At 40.2% G+C, this 20094-nt stretch overlaps 1 protein-coding gene across 14 annotated transcripts in view; it reads right to left on the bottom strand.

Moving 5' to 3' along the window:
- Positions 1 to 20094, bottom strand: part of SLC27A6 (solute carrier family 27 member 6) — a 98520-nt gene that overhangs the window by 57217 nt on the left and 21209 nt on the right. For all 14 annotated transcript variants that reach the window (XM_021084735.1, XM_021084722.1, XM_021084725.1 and 11 more), the window contains exon 4: positions 18571 to 18695. In XM_021084735.1, coding sequence (XP_020940394.1) covers positions 18571 to 18695 — 125 coding nt within the window. The remainder of the gene's footprint in view (positions 1 to 18570; positions 18696 to 20094) is intronic.

The following is a 20094-nucleotide window of genomic DNA, read 5'->3' as shown; positions in this document are numbered from 1 at the left end:
TGCCACAGGAGCGGCCCAAGAAATGGCAAAAAAGAAAAAAAGAAAAAAGAGAATGGGAATGAAAGGTAATTCTGCAACCTGAAAGGTGAACAGATAAGAGACTTGTGAATAAGCAGAGTGGATAATTATAAAATTGAGCCTGCAGTTGGAAAGCAACACATGCTCCTGAGAATGTCAAGGAAGCATCACCAAGGATGAGGAAGACAGAAGGCTAGATGGGAAATTTAAGATGCAGCTGCACCCCTATTTATGCTAATCCAGACAATGTGTCTGGGAGTCTGCCCTCCCCTGAACACTGGCCAAATACTGGAGCTTCCTCTCTGGAGAATTCCAACCAGACACAATTTTGGGTTGAGGAATCCACTGAAAATAGTAATTTGAATGAAAGTCTGAATAGTAAAAGGTGAGATCTCAGAACCTAAATCATTTGTAGAGATAGAAATCAGAATATTGGTCACATTTGCTGGACAATAATTGATGTTTGACAACATTCTGGGAGAATAGCTATAAGAAGAATATAGATACAATTGATTTAAAATACTTGAAGTGTTGTTAAATCATATTCAGACATTTCAGCTCTGAAGGAGAGTTTGCACTGAATTAGTCATAGGCATTTAGAAAGTAAAATAAAAAAATCAATTATTATCAGGAGTAAAAAGTTAAAGTTGTCATATTTTAAGTACACTGTGTATTAGTTATAAATAAAATATATATGATTTTCATAACTGAAAAGACTGTTTATCAACGTATTTTAAAATGATCATAATTAAGATTGGTGCCACAGACGGAGAAGAGACGTGTGTGTGTGTGTGTGTGTGTGTGTGTGTGTGTGTGTGTGTGAGAAAGAGAGAGAGAGAGAGAATATGTGAATAGGAAGCCCAGTAGAAGACAGTTAAAACTGGAAAATCAAGAAATATGGCATTCTCTCTGACTGTAATTATAAATTTTTCTTTAGGATCACTCAGCTTCCGTCAGAATAACAAGCTAAGTCTCAAAGTTGTAACCTCCTGTTATTGGAAGGGAACCTCCCATATTCAAGGGATGAATTTACATAGCCATTCGAGTTTAAAGCCTCCTCTATGTTGAGAACAATGAAATCATACTTGTAACACTAGGCTGGGCACCTATGAACAATGCCTGCATATTATTACCTTTAAAGATAGCGGCTGATATGGAACAGACTGGGTCAGATGACTGGAGATTCACTAGGTTGCACCTAAGAGAACTCAGTAAATCTGCGGTACTAATTCATGGACTTGGCTTCTACCAGGATGGATAGGAAGATATCCTCTAGGATTCCCTTGGACTCAAAGCCATATATGTAACAATCTAAAGATGACCCCAACCAATCCACTATTGGTATGAGCTCAATGTGTAAAGCTCAAGAGATTTGTATTTGGCTAGTTTGACAACTTAGCAGCATTTTGTAACTTCAATATGATTGGAATGTATATTCAGCCATATCAAAGCCTTAAAGAAATTTACTCAATAGATTTTAAATAATAGTAGCCAGACTATTAGCCTGCTAAATTCTGAGGTCTCTATGCCTCTTTAAGTGACCCACTTCCTAGTCTTGATAACATCTTCGAGAACTGGCTTGGTGTAAGATGCTCTTGGCGTAACTATTTACTTATAACTCAAGTGATGTTATTAGCTCTACTGTTTGCATTTTGCCTGTTTCATAAGACTAATGTTTTTTATATTACCAAATGAGTAACTGAGCCTCCAACAAAATAATGATGACCAGAAGACTTGAAGCAGTTGATCAAATACATAGTTCTTTACCAGATCAATGATTGTAATAGCATCACTCTAGATATGGGAAGATACAACAAGAGGGAATGTTTTCTTAGACCACAACAGCCTAGTAAGACACGTGGTCCAGAGACTTTTAGCTACTGTTAGTAAGGACTAGTCCAGTGTAAGCACATTGAGTAGCCTGCCAATGCAATCTTCACCAGACCTGGGAATGAGCATTCCTAACCCCATGGGATGAAATGCCTCCCCAAACTATGGTCAAATTTATGACCATGGGGGAGTCCTCTGAACTGGAGTGTGTCACTTGCCATCTGCCTCTACATGGATTTAAATCATGAGCCACTGTAGCTGCTGACCCACAGCACCCCCTGAGCAGATCTCAGGGTGGAGACCAGGAGTGAGGCACTCTGTGCTCTGGGAAAACTGGAAGGACAGGTCCCCAAATAGTTAGGTATTTTTAGGAGAAGACTTGATGAGCCCAATTCTTGCCTCTCCTCATATCCAGACAAAGGTGATGTCTGCTCCGTATGACTGGCAGTAACCTTTGAGAGACCCGCAGTAAACTTTTGCAAAGTGGTAAAGATGGTACTTCCCCTTTACTTTTTTTTTGGGGGGGGTATTTCAGAGCTGCTGAAATGCTGCCTCCTGAGCTATAGTTAAGTGGAGAAAACAAAGGTGTGGCAGTCTTCTGTGAATCCAGTCAATCCCTAGGGTGGGCCGGTAAGCCCAGAGGTAATGCAGGAAAGAAGCAAGGAAGAGTGGCCCACGGCTGAGGCACATATCAAAGGGGTGACTCCAGAGAGCCCAGACCTTTATATCCTCCCACAGGAACTGGTTTTCTTCTGTAAATCTGGTTATCGGTAAATCTTCTGTTTCCACTACCTTTCCTTTGCTGCAAAAACATGTATCCTAGCTTCCCCCCTCGCCTCCTTGCAGCTGTTTCTCAGGGGTACCTGAGAGGCTCTCTTCTGGGCTTAAGTTCTAATTTCGCCCCAAATAAAATCTAACTCTAAACTTTAAAAAATAGAAAAAAAAGAAAGAGGGATCTCCTATTGTGGCTCAGTGGGTTAAGAACCCAACATAGCTTCCATGAGGATGTGGGCTCCATCCCTGGCCTCGCTCTGTAGGTTGAGGATCCAGTGTTGCTGCAAGCTGCAGCTCTGATTCAACCCCTAGCCAGGGAACTTCTGTATGCCACAGGTGTGGCTTAAAAAGAAAAAAAAAAAATAGTAGCATGCATACGTTATTGAGAAATATGGAAGTAAATAACAACCAGAAATATCTTAAAATAATTAAAGATGTCTACCTCTAGAGATCAAGTATTCATAGCTGGGGGTTACTGTTTCTCCTGACAGTACTATTTGAGTGTTTAAAACTGTGAATGTAGGGAGTTCCCGTCGTGGCGCAGTGGTTAACGAATCCAACTAGGAACCATGAGGTTGCGGGTCCGGTCCCTGCCCTTGCTCAGTGGGTTAATGATCCGGCGTTGCCGTGAGCTGTGGTGTAGGTTGCAGACGCAGCTCGGATCCCGCGTTGCTGTGGCTCTGGCGTAAGCGGGTGGCTACAGCTCCGATTCAACCCCTAGCCTGGGAACCTCCATATGCCGCGGGAGCGGCCCAAGAAATAGCAAAAAGACAAAAAAAAAAAAAAAAAAAAAAAAACTGTGAAAGTATTAATTGAATAAAATAAAAATGAAAAAAATGCAGTATGAGCCAAGACTGTGGATTTATTAGAACTAACACTCTGATTTGCTGATGTTCTTACGTCCTTAAACCATTGAGTTTAAGATAAATATTCTGAGGACAGAAAAAAAAAGAAAAAAACCCACCTCACTCACTCAGAGTGGCTACTTCCAAGACAGAGGATTTTTTTCCTACTACTAAATACGACCATGAGTACATGAGTGTTCTTTTTTTTGCTTTCTTAGGGCCGCACCTGCAGCATGTGGAAGTTCTCAGGCTAGGGGTCGAATCAGAGTGACAGCTTCTGGCCTACATCACAGCCACAGCGGCACAGGATCTGAGCCACATCTGCACCCTATACCACAGCTCATGGCAACGCTGGATCCTTAACCCACTGAGCAAGGCCAGGGATGGAACCCGCATCCTCGTGGATCCTAGTCGGGTTCATTAACTGCTGAGCTACGAAGGGAATTCCCAACCAACCATGACCATTCTAACCTCATTCCACCTGCTATGGGCATGTCCAATATTGCCCACCTGGCATGGAACTAGCTCTTGGATTTTCCACTGCCATTTTCCTATGTAAAAATCTTAGGATTTATTCTGTTTGAACAGGGATCAATCTTTTACATGGCATGGCTCTTGGATGCTTTTCAAGTCAGAGATAAGTTTTAGCAAATATTTATCATATGAGTTGGCACACTCTGGAAAACCAATCAGAAGGTGGTTTACAAAGCAAATTCCATAGACTTTTAACCTGTGTGTGCTATAGCTATACAAACTTACTAAATTAGAATCTTCATCCAAAGTGATTTAACTGATATAGAAAATAAAATAAAATCATGATAAGGCTTTTGCCAAGACATATCAAATTCGTTTATTTAACTCTCAAGATATTTACATATTTATTCTATTTTCCCTTCCTTTAAAAGAAAACCCAGAAGATCATGTTTTGAAGAATATGAGGAAGGGTCAATTGATTCATTATTTAGTGTTGTGGGGAAAAAGAGAATGCGTATTTCTTCTATTGTTGATATGCATGCATTACTAAAAGAGTAAAATGCAAATGACATAATTGACATAGGGATATAAACTTTACAGTTATCTGACAGTTTATTAAGATATTATCTAAAGTTTCAATGATGTTATTTAGATTTTTATTTGCCAGACTGAAATCACAAGCATGGAAATACATCTGAAAAATACGATTCCTTTATTTATAATAATAATATAAAAGTATTTAAGCTCTTTAGCAAGACCAAAAAATATAGTTATTTTTGGCATAGACACGCATATAATCACATATATATATGCAATCACATATATATATGCATATATATAATCACATATATATGCATTGAGAGAGAGAGAAAGGTTTTTAAAAAACTAGTTTGTGTAGCAATGGAAATTTTTCCTAAAAGATATATAATATACAGTAAGATATTTATCATGAAGTCTAAATTTAGGGTTAGCAAACTTGAGCTTCCAGAGGCCAAATCCAGCCTACTTCCTGTTTTTAAAAATAAAGTTTCATTAGGACACAGTCACTCATTTATATGGATTATCTATCCCTGCTTTTGCAATACAGAGGCATAATTAGGTAGTTGTGACAGGAACAGTATGATCCACAAAGCCTAAAATATTTACTGATCTAGTGCTTACGGAAAAAGCTTACTGATCTCTGCCCGAAATTATAAATATTAAAATCAAAAAAGCTAAAACTTAATATTAACATATCTTAAGCACCACCTGGTCAAATGGACAACACATTCATGCTACAAATACTGGTTTATTATGCTTCCCCATCCAGATTCCCAGTTAAAATCACTTTATGTTTCTTTCTTAAGAAGGGCTTTATCTCATTGGAAATAACTGGGAGTTGGTTTTATTTGTAAAGTGGGTGAAGCGCTTCTTAGGCACACTGAGCACATTGGTAGGTGGTAAAGTATCGGTCAGGTACACCTCCATATGCTTCAGGTGCGGCCCTAAAAAGCAAAAAAAAAAGAAAGGGACAGAGTGAAACGAAGATTCAAAGAAATGGACACACAGAGTGACATATGCAGAGGCAAAGAGGGAGAGCCACATGTAAGAGAAACACAGAGACACACAGAGATGAAAAGATACTTGTACGCATGTAACTAGAAATGCAAAGTGAGACATACACATATAGCACAGAGACCCACAACATGCACAGTGAGAGACAGAGATAGAGGCATTCCTAGATGTCCCCCCACCCCCAAACATACACAGTAAAAAAAAAAAAAAAAAAAAAAAAAAAAGATATAAACTAGACATAGATATGCTGGAAGAAAGAAAGAGGCATACACATAGACCCAAAGCTGCATACAGAGACATCAGTACTGCGACACACAGAAAGAGATTCATCACACAGAAAGAGATTCATGCAAATAACAAGACATACAAGCAGAAACTAAGGCAAAAAGAGTCCAAGAAAGAGGGTAACTAGAATCCAGAGAGTATGGGACAGGAACAGAAGACATGTTTGCAGCAGTATCAGGAAAGTGAATCTATCTGTGCCCTGATGACGAGGTTATTATAACATTTTAATCCCCATGACAATCCTAGAAAATAAGAAGCATTATCCCCATTTTGCACACTGGGATAACAAAGTTCAGGTCCAAGGTCATCAAATAAAAGAGAGAATTTGAGCTCGTCCAAGTGGAAGGGCTCTGTGCACAGGGACTGTTCTGTGCTCTACTGTACCCCACTGCCTAGTGCATAAGAGAAGTGCACGGTGTATCTGTGGAAAGAAGAAAGGAAGAGAGGGAAGGCAGATCAAAAGAAGGGAAGAGACACCTTCTGCAAAACCATATAAGGTGTTTATAAACACCTTCTGCAGCTCCATACCAAAAAAACAAACAACCCCATCAAAAAATGGGCAGAAGATCTAAACAGACAACTCTCCAAAGAAGACACAGGGATGGTCAAAAAACACATGAAAAGATGTTCAGCATCACTCATTGCTAGAGAAATTCAAATCAAAACCACCATGAGGTACCACCTTACACCAGCCAGAATGGCCATCATCAAAAAGTCTACAAACAATAAGTGCTGGAGAGGATGTGGAGGAAAAGGAACACTAGTACACTGTTGGTGCGATTGTAAATTGGTGCAACCACTGTGGAAAGCAGTATGGAGATTCCTCAGAAAACTAAAAATAGAACTACCATTTGATCCAGCAATCCCACTTCTGGGCATCTATCCAGAGAAAACCATGACTCGCAAAGACACATGCACTCCGATGTTCATTGCAGCACTATTTGCAATAGCCAGGACATGGAAACAACCTAAATGTCCATCGAAAGAGGAGTGGATCAAGAAGATTCCATTCATACAATGGAATATTACTCAGCCATTAAAAGGAAAGAAATAATGGCATTTTTAGCAACATGGATGGACCTAGAAATTATCATGCTAAGTGAAGTCAGCCATACAATGAGACACCAACATCAAATGCTTTCACTGACATGTGGAATCTGAAAAAAGGACAGACTGAACTTCTTTGCAAAACAGATGCTGACTCACAGACACTGAAAAACTTATGGTCTCTGGAGGAGACAGTTTGGGGGGTGGGGAATGTCCTTGGGCTGTGGGATGGAAATCCTATGAAATTGGATTGTTATGATCATTATACAACTACAGATGTAATAAATTCATTTGAGTATTAAAAAAAAATAAAAGAAAAAAAAGAAGGGAAGAGAAGACGGAGGGAGGGAGAGAGCCCCTGCTCTCTTTTTTCAAGCCTCTCTCCAGGGTTTCAGTAGTAGGAAGCAATTGAAATCTGAGTTTCTAACTCAGCAGTAAGCGCTTAAATGTTTACACGCTGGCGCATACACAGCGTAAGCCATAAGCCATTTTACAGTATCAGAGAGGTCTCATTTTATCTCCTGCCCTTTAAAATCCTGTTTGAAATTTAAAGGAGAATATGCTGAATGGATCAGAGCTTTTTTTTTTGGCTGTGCCTGCAACATATGGAAGTTCCTAGCCAGAGATCAAACCCGAGCCTTAGCAGCAACCAGAGCCAGATCAGTGACAACACCGGATCCCCTTAGCTTTCTGCGCCACAGAGGGTCTCATGAATGGTCAGAGCTTTTAAGGTAGAGATCTCGGAGTCATGGAGCTCAGTATCCTGTTTCCCCTGACTTTCAGGACCATGCCTCACAATGATGTGCTAGTACCAGCGAGGGAGCCACATTCATTTACACCAAGGCTCTTGTTTCTTCTGGAAAACATTCTCTGGGAGCTGTTTTCCAAGAGTGTCTGTTGAGCTGCTATCTTCAAGGCAGGGGTTGAACTGTAATTACCTCCTACCCAGTCACAGATTAATTCCTTTGCTGAAATGAGCAGGTCTCTAACAATGCCTCTTAGAAACAAAGCCTCTTTCTTCCAGAACAGGTGCTTAATCCTACTCAGCAAATCTATAACACACGCAGGCTGAATAGCCTCTTTGTATGTCTATGAAACGTGAAACTTTCCAGGCTCCGTTTAAATACAGGTAATTTTGAATCAACCTTGATTTCTCAGGACAAAGACTGTTTGTTGATAGATGGAAAGACAGAAAAGAAACAGCAATTCAAAGTGAAAACAAAGGGACAAATCACTTCTGCCTTCAGGCCTGCAAAACTAGCAGCTTGATGCACAAAAGAAAAGCGTGGTCTAATGTCTAAGGATCATCTAAAATATGTAACAACGCGTGTTAGGGATTATGATTCTGCTATCTTATTCTGTTTAACAGAAGACCTCTTTTTCCTCAAACCCACTGTAATTACACGTGCACTTGTATCACACTCGCAGGCCCCCTATAATAAGAATAACTTCATACGCCAATAGTTTGCTTCCTTCACAGACAGTCCAACACTACACATTGGAAAAATATAGGCAGCTAACCCAGTGGGAATCACAGAACAGGGACAAAGAGATTTTAAATGCAAACAGGATATCAGAGAATCCTGTTATTAAAAAAAAAAAGGCACAAAATAGCAGACTTCCTTATACTGAAGCAGGACAGGAATGGTGGTAGGAGAGGGCAGGGCACTCATTTGATAAAGGACCTTTTAAATACGGGATTTAAAAGGAGAGGCCTACAAGCAACTCATACAACTCAACAGCAAAAACAAAACAAAACAGCAATAACCCAACCGAAAAATGGGCAGAAGACCTAAATAGACATTGCTCCAAAGAAGACATATGGCTCACCAACAAGCATATGAAAAAATGCTCAACATCATTAATTATTAGAGAAACACAAATTAAAACTACAATGAGGTACCACCTCACACTGGTCAGAATGGCCATCATTAACAAGTCAACAAATAACAAAGGCTGAAGAAGATGTGGAAAAAAGAGAACCCTCCTACACTGTGGGTAGGAATGTAAATTGGTACAACCACTATGGAAAACAGTATGGAGGTTCCTCAGAAAACTAAATATAGAACTACCATATGATCCAGCAATCCCACTTCTGGGCAAAACTTTCTTTGTAAGAGATACATGCACCCTGTGTTCATTGCATCACTATTCACAACAGCCAAGACATGGAAACAACCTAAATGTCCATCAGCAGATGAATGGATTAAGAGGATGCAGTACGTATACACAATGGAATACTCCCCAGCCATAGAAAAGAACAAAATAATGCCATGCGCAGCAACATGTCTGCAACTAGAGATTCTCATACGAAGTGAAGTAAGCCAGAAAGAGAAAGATAAACACTATATGATATCACCTATATGTGGAATCTAAAATATGGCACAGACGAACCTGTCTACAGAACAGAAACAGACTCAGAGACATGAAGAGCAGATTGTGGTTGCCAAGGGGGCAGGGGAGGGGATAGGATGGACTGGGTGTTTGGGGTTAGTATATGCAAACTATTATATTTAGAATGGATAAGCAATGAGGTCCAACTATATAGCACAGGGAAGGATCTATAGCCAATCACTTGTGATAGGACATGATAGAAGGCACTTTGAGGAAAAGAATGTATATATAGGTATAACTGGGCCACTTTGCTGTACAGCAGAAATTGATAGTACATTGTAAATCAACCATAATAAAAAAAAATTAGGGAGTTCCCATTGTGGCACAGCAGAAAAGAATCCGACTAGTATCCATAAAGATAGGGGTTTGATCCCTGTCCTCACTCGGTAGGTCAGGGATCTGGCGTTACTGTGAGCTGTGGTGTAGGCTGCAGACATGGCTTGGATCTTACATTGCTATGGCTGTGGCATAGACCCACAGCTGTAGCTCTGATTCTACCCCTAGCCTGGGAACTTCCATATGCTGTGGGTATGGTCCTAAAAAAAGGGGGGGAGAAGCCTTCAAGGCACTGGATTCAGCTACCCTTAAAAGTCTTGGTCAAGTTGCCTCTCCAGTCTAGGCATGGACAAGCAAATGATTTCAGAGATGACAGCCATCCGTCACCAACCATTTTAGGTCATAAATAACAGATAGAAAAGACTTACATGATCTCAAATGTTATAGCAGAAAGCTGTAACACCTAGTGACCTTACTGTCAACTCATTACCAATGCAGACTGGTTACTCTGCATCGTTGCTTTCTATCCTGGCAGCAACGGGGAGAAGTGAAAGTGGAAGGCACAATGCTTCAGACCAGAGGCGTTGCAAACTGGCCTTGTAGACGAAGACCAGTCTCAAGGGTCTGCAAGACTCAACTCTAACGACTGTGTGAACTCACCTAAAAAAAATAACAAGCTATGCAGATGTAAAGGGAAGTTGACCTTTCCTGGAAACCCAGAGAAAGAGTCCCCTGAGCTACAATGACCTTAAGTCACCAATGAAGATTCTGCAAAGTGCAGGGGACCATGAGCAAGATCATTTCTGTCGTGAGCTGGTGCAGCAATGGCCTCACGTGCTGCACACAACGATGCCAACTTTCATTCATCCAGACCCTCTCATTAGACTCTGTCCTCCCAGGAACTCTGACTTCCTCGTGACAAGTGACCTTCCTGTGCAGTTCTGGAACTAGAGATAGTTTTGTGCTGGTCGTGAACACAAAAGCATCCCGGCGACTGGTCTCAGCTGTATTTGCTATTTTTAAAAAATAATCCGACCAATTTTTATTGAGCACCACTATGTCAGGCACCATTCTGAGCACTGAGGATATAACTATAGCCAAAAATGATAAACTCCCTGCTTTCCTTGAACTTATATAGTAGTCGGGATGGGGCGAAGAAAGAAGTAGTATCTGGAATATGGGTAATAAGTTCTGGGAAGAAAATAAAGCAGTGAAAGAGGACTAGGAGACAAACGCAGTAATAAAGTGGCCGACTCCATTCTTGACATTTGATGGCTGAGAGCAGTCTAGGTCCCCCGGACCTCCCCTTCCTCTTCCTCTTCTGCCTCCCATCTGAGTGCCCTTCCTTCGGCAGCAATGGGGCAGTCAAAGCACACTAGCAGCTCTGCATGCACGTGACCCCTCACCCCAGTGCCATACCCTTATCACAAGGAAAGATCAACAGGTCTCTTTCTCCATCTCTCAAGCCATTTTTTGACCTACATGGGACACTGTCCTGCTCTCCCCAGAAAGCCCTATCGTGCCATGATAAACCTCTTCATATTCTCTTAGTGCATGTAACGGATTACCAGCCTCAACATCTGAACCAGATTTGGGGTATGAGGTCCCTCGGAGTTGGGAAGAGGAGCAGACGTTAAGAGAGGTTGTGGCCAGAGAAGCCCTTCTGAGGAGGAATAACCTAAGAGGAAAGAGTAGGCCACAGAAGCAGCATATGGAAGTTCCCAGGTGTGGGATCGAATTGGAGCTGCAGCTGCCAGCCTACATCACAGCCACAGCAACACCAGATCAGATCTGAGCCGCATCTGCAAACTATGCCACAGCTCATGGCAATGCCAGATCCTTAACCCACTGAGCAAGGCCAGGGATTGAAACTGTATCCTCATGGATACTAGTCGGGTTCTTAATCTGCTGAGCCACAGCGTGAATTCCTGTTTTCAGGGGTTTTGATTTTACATTTTTATTTCTAATTTTTTGATGACAAGTATATCATAAAATTGTTAATATCTTAATGTTATGAAAGATTTCAAAATCATCATGATCTAAATTGACGTCTGCATTCAATGTTGCATGATTTTTTTTATTAGTCAAAGGCCAATTATTTTTGATACCAAAAAACTTACTCTAATTTCCATTCATGGAAACCATTAATTACTACATTCTGCTCAAAAATAAAATCCTTACATTTGTATTCAGTGTCCCAGTTTACTTTTTTAAAACATGTATCTCATACGTGGATGGTGAGAATCAAGGGTCAAATCAGGAGAAACAGGAATTGTTACCTATTTTCTAAAAGAAAGGGACCATGACTCAAAGGGAAGAGACCAGCAGAAAGTCATACAAGAGCTTGGAAGTGAGCCTGTGACTTTGATTGTACAGCCAATATACTAGCTGATGGCTTTCCACACAATGCTAAATTTGTGGGGAAATTTAATAAATAAAGGATATGTGTATTCTTAACGGAAATGATAGCTGGAAAGGTATAAGCAGATAGAAAAACATATTCTGCAACATGAATCATTAAGTATTAAAATTAGCACTTATTAAAAGTCTTCAATATATACACAGTTCTAAACTTTCCAAAACATTAATTCCCTTCTAATACTACTAACATTTAGGTTGCTAATAGCTATTTCATATTAAAACCTCATATTTCCATATTTGCAGTTTCTAAGCAGAAAAGAAAGTTCTGGTTCTTTGCCATATTAAAACCTCGTATTTCCATATTTGCAGTTTCTAAGCAGAAAAGAAAGTTCTAGTTCTTTTCTAAATGCTTTCATACCCAGTATGAGCATAGTAAACACAATTCTGATTTATTTAAGAAAAACTGGGTTTTAAAAGAGCCGATTGTCTCAACTGTGTAATAACACGCCTCAAATATTTGGGGAAAAGCAAACGTTTTTAAAGGATAAATATCTTTAAACAACTAGGTCTTGGAAATAAAATCAGTTGTTCCGAGGGCTGCAGATAACAAATAAATTCACATTAATTTTTAAATGGCATTCTCTAGAAGTTACTAAGTGTGATGAGAAAAGTTTCCAAAGCTTAATGCTTTGAGAAGCTACATCTTTCACAAGATGTGGCACAGGGAAAACATAATAATTAAACCCTGAAGGTATAGGGGAACTAAGAAAATAGAAACATGATAAAAAGAACATCTTTTTTTTCTTTTTTGGCATGTGGAAGTTCCTGGGAAGATCAAACCCGAGCCAGAGCTGTGATCTGCAGCAGTGCTGGATCCTTAACCCACTGCACTGGGATGGTACCAGCGCCTGCACAGAGACAAGCTGGATCATTTACCCACTGCGCCACAGCAGGAACTCCCAAATGTTTTTAATATATCCACTTCAATTAGGAAAAAAACAATAAATGGTAATGCCCTGAACCAGGGCCAAGGTAATGCCAATGCACTTAGGCTGTAACGGTCTTCAGACTCATTCAAGACCTAACTGGTAAAACAAACAAACAAGTTCAAGAGATTTAGGTTAAGTCAGCCTCCTTTAGTCTCCCTATTGGAATTTTATTCTCTGGTACTGTTACTTTGTCTTTAGCCTCTCATTTTATCTAAAGAGGACATGGAAAACTCTTCAAGCTGCAAAGAAAGGATGGGATCTCTTTGGAGAAAATAAGGTAGGTGTCTTTTCAAATTCAAGTCTTAGAAAATCTCCTATGTCATCAATTGATTCTTTTATTCAACATTTTCATTTTGCTACCCTCAAAAAAATCCCAGCAAACACTGCAGAATTATCTAAACATTATTAGTGAAAAACTTAATACACTCTGCATGGAATTTAACTATTTTTAATAAATATTTATCAACTATTCAGATGTTTTAAAATGTCTCATTTCATAACAGGAGCCGAGTGTAATCCGTTTTGTCAACGTTTAATACACTTTCACTGTAGTATCCAGAATCAAAAGTACACTTTCTGACTTCCAACAAGTTTTTTAGCTTTTAAGAAAACAATAAAGAAAAGATATTTAATTTATAGAAAACACATACACGAAAACACATATGGGAAGAGTTCTCCTGTGGTGCAACAGGTTAAAGATCCAGCACTGTCAGTGCAATGGCTGGGGTCACTGCTATGGTGTGGGTTCAATCCCTGGCCCAGGAACTTCCACGTGTCTCAGGATGTTCATGTAACAAAACACATATACTAAAAAGTATAAGCTATGCCTTGAGATTGTCAAAATGGAGGAGTTGTATGTTGACAGATGGAGACAAACTGTAGAGTCTAAATGATAAACTGTAATATTACCTTGAAAAATAGGCACCATACATGTACGTTGTAACATGGGTCTTTGTTCATGAGACCCCAACCCCTGTACTCTGTGAGCTACAGATCCCTGCATCCAACTGCCTGTTTTTCTTCTTAACCTGGATATCTAACTAACCCATGGAATTAACAGGTCCAAAAGAAATTTAATTTTCATTTCTCGAATCTCAATTTTCCTTATCTGGGCAAATGGTTTACAATTTAAACCAAAAACCTGGGCTCATCCATGATTCTACCTATTTCTTTAGTATCCCCTCTCTATTCCTGAACAAACAAGCCTTGTCTTTCCTTCAAAACAGACCCCAAATGTGTACAGCTTTTTCCAGTTTGCCTTCATCTTTTTCCAAATGTTCTGATGGGAACAAAATCCAAATTTTTCCTCCTGCATCTCCTGAGCCCCACAAGATCTAGTCCATAGATGGCCCCACCACAGTGTCTTTCTCTGTAAACATTCTGACTGTGTCCTCTGTGGGCTGCTTCATTTTCACGTTATTCCAGGGAGACTGCAATCCCCCAACTTTTCCATTCCTCAGTGCACAGGTCACTGTTTCAGCTATATCTTCCCTGACCACTCCATCTAACTATCAATGCCCATCCCACCCTTCACTGCTCTCCATCACCTCAACTGGTTTTGTTTCTTCATAGTATTTGTCGTCATCTGTAATAACTTTGCTCCATGTGTTTGCTGGTTTATTTTCTCTCTCCTTGAACCAAGTTCCAGCAAAAAAGGGGTCTTCTTTGTCTTATGTGCCATAGTATACTCAATCTTACTTGCATGAATGAATGAGTGACACATATGATCTTATTCCAAACTAAATCCCCAGGGATGACATGCATATACATACATTTATTTATTTATTTATTTTCTTTTTTTGCCTCACTGTAGCATATGGAAGTTCTCAGGCTAGGGGTCAAATTGGAACTGCAGCTGCCAGCCTATGCCACAGCCACAGCCACAGCAACACCGTGTTCAAGACGCATCTTCAACCTACACCACACCTGGCAGTCAGACCGGATCGTTCAACCCACAGAGCAAGGCCAGGGATCAAACCTGCATCCTCACAGACACTATGTCTTAATCCTCTGGGCCACAGTGGGAACTCTTGACAGAGTTGTTTTAAAAAGATAAACTCTGCAGCCAGTGTCCTGCAGAGGGTCACTGATGTCTAAACTTTCACCGCATTCCTCTCCTATCAATGTTAAATCCAGCATTCATACTCCAAAAATAAGGAATTGGACCCAATCAGAAAATGTGTGATGGTCTTCAGTAATGTAGAAAATATGGAAGATTGGAAAGCAATGAAGGCGCTGCTTTCCTAATCTCAGGGGAAGAGGAAAATTACCCCAACACTCCGTGACTAAGAGGAGCCGGTACCTTGGCTTTTATTTTAAGGACAGCGCTGCTGCCAGCAGTTTGAGGCACATCCAGTGTTGATGCCAGAGGAATGTTTGTGACTGGAGCTTTTTGAAAAAGAAAAAAGATGAGGTTGGGTGGGGGGTGGATAAGTGCTTCCAGCCAGGAAAAGCCAACCCCAGGTCGCTTTTACGTGAGTACACAAACACTCGGCTCAAGACTGTGACTTCTACCTGCAGCTAAAGGTACTTTGGGGTATATTACTCACCTTGAGATTGACAACAAGTCCGTATATACTTCAAATATATATAGTTTTGCTTTCTTTTAAAGACTTATACTAGATTAATATGTATGGAGCTACAACCCAGGGTGTATGAGTCATGCAACTGTAATTACGGGAGGGTGCAGATCGTGTCGCTTGGTCTGTGGCCCTACTTGAACCTACTGCTGTGTTGGATGCACAGGAGGCACTGCCACTTCCTTGCAGGGAAAGTGCATTGAAAGGAATGAATATTGGGCAGCAAAAAAGCAAGGTCCTCTTGAAGGGATAAGATGTCAGAATAAAATGATTTTCTCCTTTTTCCAGTCTTTAATGCCAAGAACTACTTGTACTCTTTCTGTGAGAAATCAACAAAGGGAATCAGGTAATTCAATCCATCTCTGCTCCAAAAAAAAAAAAAAAAAATTAAGTTTTCCTTTGGGCAGATCTGTATTTATTTCCCTCTCTTTTCCTCGACCTGTGTTCAGGTAGGTGCTTAGAGATTATTTCACAAACGCTAGTCTTTCCTCAAAGAACTTTTAATTAAGAATTAACATGCTTAATGAACTAAAAGCAACCAGGAATTCTGCTTTCAGTTCTCAGCTCTTTCAAATTCTCTGTAGCTACAGTATTTTCCCATTTCATTTTTTTATTCCTTTTTTTTATTACTCAAATCAATTTATCACATCTGTAGTTGTATAATGATCATAACAATCTGATTTCACCCATTTCATTTTAAAAAGTCAAAGAAAAACACCTTGAGAAAGAGATTTGTAGCAAATAGGGCAAACTATTAATCCTTTAATTGCATGAAATGATAGCTCAAAGGAATAAGATAAAACACTGTGTTAAAGAGATAAATGAGTAAGAGCCTCAGAAGAGGTATTTTAAAAATATATTTCTACAGCTAAAAAGTGATTCCATCTTTCCCTTAATCTTAACAAGAAATCAAAAATATGTTTGTTTCCAGTCTCTAAAATTATAGATAAAAGTAAATAATCTTTTCCTCACTGAAAAAAAAAAGACATTCTTTGTTCAAATAGAATATTACTAAGAAGCCGAAGCAAGCTGGGTTTTAGCCACCATATTTGAAAGGCTGAGCCATGGAGACTGGCCCATTCCCTCTGTTCTCCATCCTTCAGGGACCTCTGAGGAAGCTTAAAGGGGTGCCTAGTTTTCCATGAAGGACACTGGAAGTCCACAAATTTCTTTCTTTCTTTTTTTTTTTTTTTTGTCTTTTTGCCTTTTCTAGGGCCGCACCCATGGCATATGGAGGTTCCCAGGCTAGGGGTCGAATCGGAGCTGTAGCCGCCTGCCTACGCCAGAGCCACAGCAACGCAGGATCCGAGCCGCGTCTGCAACCTACACCACAGCTCATGGCAACGCCGGATCCTTAACCCACTGAGCAAGGGCAGGGACCGAACCCGCAACCTCATGGTTCCTAGTCGGATTTGTTAACCACTGCGCCATGACGGGAACTCCAAGATCACGATTTTTAACACCACTCATTATCAATGAGAGATTGTGCAACGGGCATATTCCCACATTGTCAATGAGATTCTAATTCACATCAACCACCTTGAACAGCAATCTGGAAATACGCCGTAAAAATCACCAAATACCCATGTCCTTTGACTACCTTCATTTCTCAGACCCTACACTGGCAATACTCTACAAAGATACTAATTAGGCACTATTGAAGATGGTGAAACTCAGAAAAAAATTAATGCATGTATCCAACCATTCAGTTAATACAGAAAAAAGGCCCCTGCAAAAGCTCTTGTTGCTAATAAAGGATGAGAGGACAGAGAATGGCTGAGGGCACCATCTACAGAGGCCGTGAAGAAAGTCTTTAGGTAGCTCCTACCATGTCCTTTACTGAAGGAGGCTTTCCTTTCACTGGAGGCTGTGAATGCTTTAACTGAACCCAATCCAGATATCACATTCTCAAAGAGCACAATGAAAACTGTGTGACAAAAATATGGCAGTTGCTGGCATCATAGTCATTCTACTGGAAATCTTCAGGTAAGGCTACAACCCTGATGTTGGTGGTATTTCCCAGAGAAGAAAAAAGGTCAAAAAACCTAAAACACTTTTCAGGGACTCCCTGTCTTAGCTCTGGATGTGGAGAATCTGTAGCTATTTGAAGCTTTTTGAAGCACTCCTGACATAAGCATTCTGCAAATAAGATTACCCAGGTTCACTTCTCTGTGTTATCACTCCTGTGTAATTCGTATTTTTAATACTGTCTTATTTTAGCTGCCAGAGAAGATATCCCAGCCCATCACCTATGCCTTCAGCCGATGTAATGAGAACAAAGGTGAAGAGTGAGCAGTGCCTTAGCCTAAGGTATGTGTTCCTCTCAAAGGCCAAGGGCAGCCAGGCTCAGCTGCTTCCTCCCACGTGGGGAGGTATTCTCTACCATCATCCTTCAAGGGGCTGGTGTTGATTTGATACAGAAAGAGTCCCTTCCCTGTAGCCTCCAGAAATGTTTAGAAAATCAGACAGTGAAACGATAAGCATCTTGAAATATGAATGAGACCAGAAAAAGGAAAAGAATCCCTGAGGGTGAAGAAAGCAAATGAACTAATAAAGACAAACTTCAGGTTGATGCCTTAGTCTCTGCCTGTCTGTCCTCAGAAGGGGACGAGGAATCAAAAGTTCGTGGACCTGATTGCTTCAGGGGAGGGAGACAAGTGCCCATCAAAGGAAAAGTTCTTTTTAAGTCTACAGCAAAGTCAAACAAAAAAGATATTCTCACGTAATCACTGATTCAAAAGAAAAAAATAAAAACAGGTATAATCAGTGGCATTCATTTTTGTGCTTTTTCAGAAGACCAGCATTTTTAAAAGGTGATCTAATTCAACCTTGGAAGAACTGATTTTTGTAAACAGAAAGTAATTTCATAATCGGATGGCTATTACAGTTACAGAAATTTTAATCCGTCAGAATATAAAGTGGACTGGATTATGGCTTGTACATTAGCACATTCCTGAATAGCTCTCCTTTTCTTTTCTCTGACTTGTTTCTTACTCATTTTATCTTGGGGCTTTGCATATATCTTTATAAGTCAGCTAAGCTCTGTTCTGGAAGAGAACTGAGCATGAGCAAACAAAAACGATTTTCTTTCAATATCTTTTCTCTCTGAAATTCCTTCTTTTCCCTAATAAAAATTGCTCTTACCTTAGGTTGTTTGCAAAGGTAGCGACAAAGTTCTCCAATGTATTGAAACACAGTCACATTATACTTTTTGCAGTCATTCCAAAATTGGCTTGCTGAGAATTTCTTCTTTAGCACACAGGTAGCGCCTTGGAGAAGAAGCATACAAAGGCACGAGGGAAAAACATTCAAGGAAAGAATTAACATCAAACACAAATGATATTTCTCTGTCTAGAACACTGATGCTCACTTTCAAGGCTTTGATTATCCATCAATAGCCACAAAAATCAAGCCCACTTGCAAACATTCATCTTACAGTGCAATAAATCTAAAAAATATTCATGATGCAATTTTGACTACAGATATACTTTTTTTTGCAATATGTGGGATAAAATAAGCAGTCAAAATAAGTAGAAGAGTTTCAAGTATTAGAGCATGAATATAGCTAAGGGTCATCCTTCTTCACAGAGATCATGAATATTCTTTGGACCTTGAATATGTACATTACATTTATTTTTAAAAATCTTAAAGTAGCCTCAATATATTTTGAGGTTGAAAGTTAGTAAGGTAGAGTTAGTAAGAAAGCACCAACAAAAAGATTCATTATATGACTGCAGAACCTAATGTTAACAATCTAATTTTTTTTTTTTTTTTTTGTCTTTTTGCTATTTCTTGGCCGCTCCCGGGGCATATGGAGGTTCCCAGGCTAGGGGTCGAATCGGAGCTGTAGCCACCGGCCTACGCAACAGCCACAGCAACGCGGGATCCGAGCCACGTCTGCAACCTACACCACAGCTCAGGGCAACGCCGGATCGGTAACCCACTGAGCAAGGGCAGGGATCGAACCCGCAACCTTCTTGGTTCCTAGTCGGATCCGTTAACCACTGCGCCACGACGGGAACTCCAACAATCTAATTTTAACAACAATGTCAGTCATTTGAATATGTTCCAAGGAAAGCACTATGATCTTAAAACTCATCTTTAATTATTGTGGGTATTGATCATATCCTAAATATAGTAGTCTAAAAGATTACTTTAGAGTGTTTCAGACACGCATAAATAATGGTCAGTGATAACTATATATTATTTCTGGGCTAGCCAGTAATGTACATGTAATCTCAACATGGTTATAAATGGATTCTGCTCGGTCACCAGCTCTACCAGCTGACATGGTGGGTATTTGGGGGTACACTGTTTGCAAAGAGAGCCTCAGCAATTCTTCCTATGGATTTTTGCCAATCCTTCCTTCAGAGAGTGGGGTCTACCTCCCCACCCCTCAAATCTTAAAACTGCACTGGTTTGTGACTTGGATTGATCAACAAAATACAAGTGAAATGATCTATGTGACCTCTGAGTCTAAGACTTAAGAGCTATGCAGCTTCCACATTCACCCTCTCAGAAGGCTTCCTGCTACCATTTAAGGAGGTGGGGTTGACCACAAAAGGGTGAGCAACCACCTGGAGAGGGAAGCTCTGTCAACACCCAGCTCCAACCACAGGGGCAAATTCCTAGGGCACTGCTCTTTCCACTTCAGGAGTACATTGAAGT

This window comes from Sus scrofa, chromosome 2 (assembly GCF_000003025.6).
Source record: "Sus scrofa isolate TJ Tabasco breed Duroc chromosome 2, Sscrofa11.1, whole genome shotgun sequence".
Lineage (NCBI taxonomy): Eukaryota > Metazoa > Chordata > Mammalia > Artiodactyla > Suidae > Sus > Sus scrofa.
The sequence above is the reverse complement of the archived record's forward strand: the minus strand, read 5'-3'. Positions and strand labels throughout refer to the sequence as shown.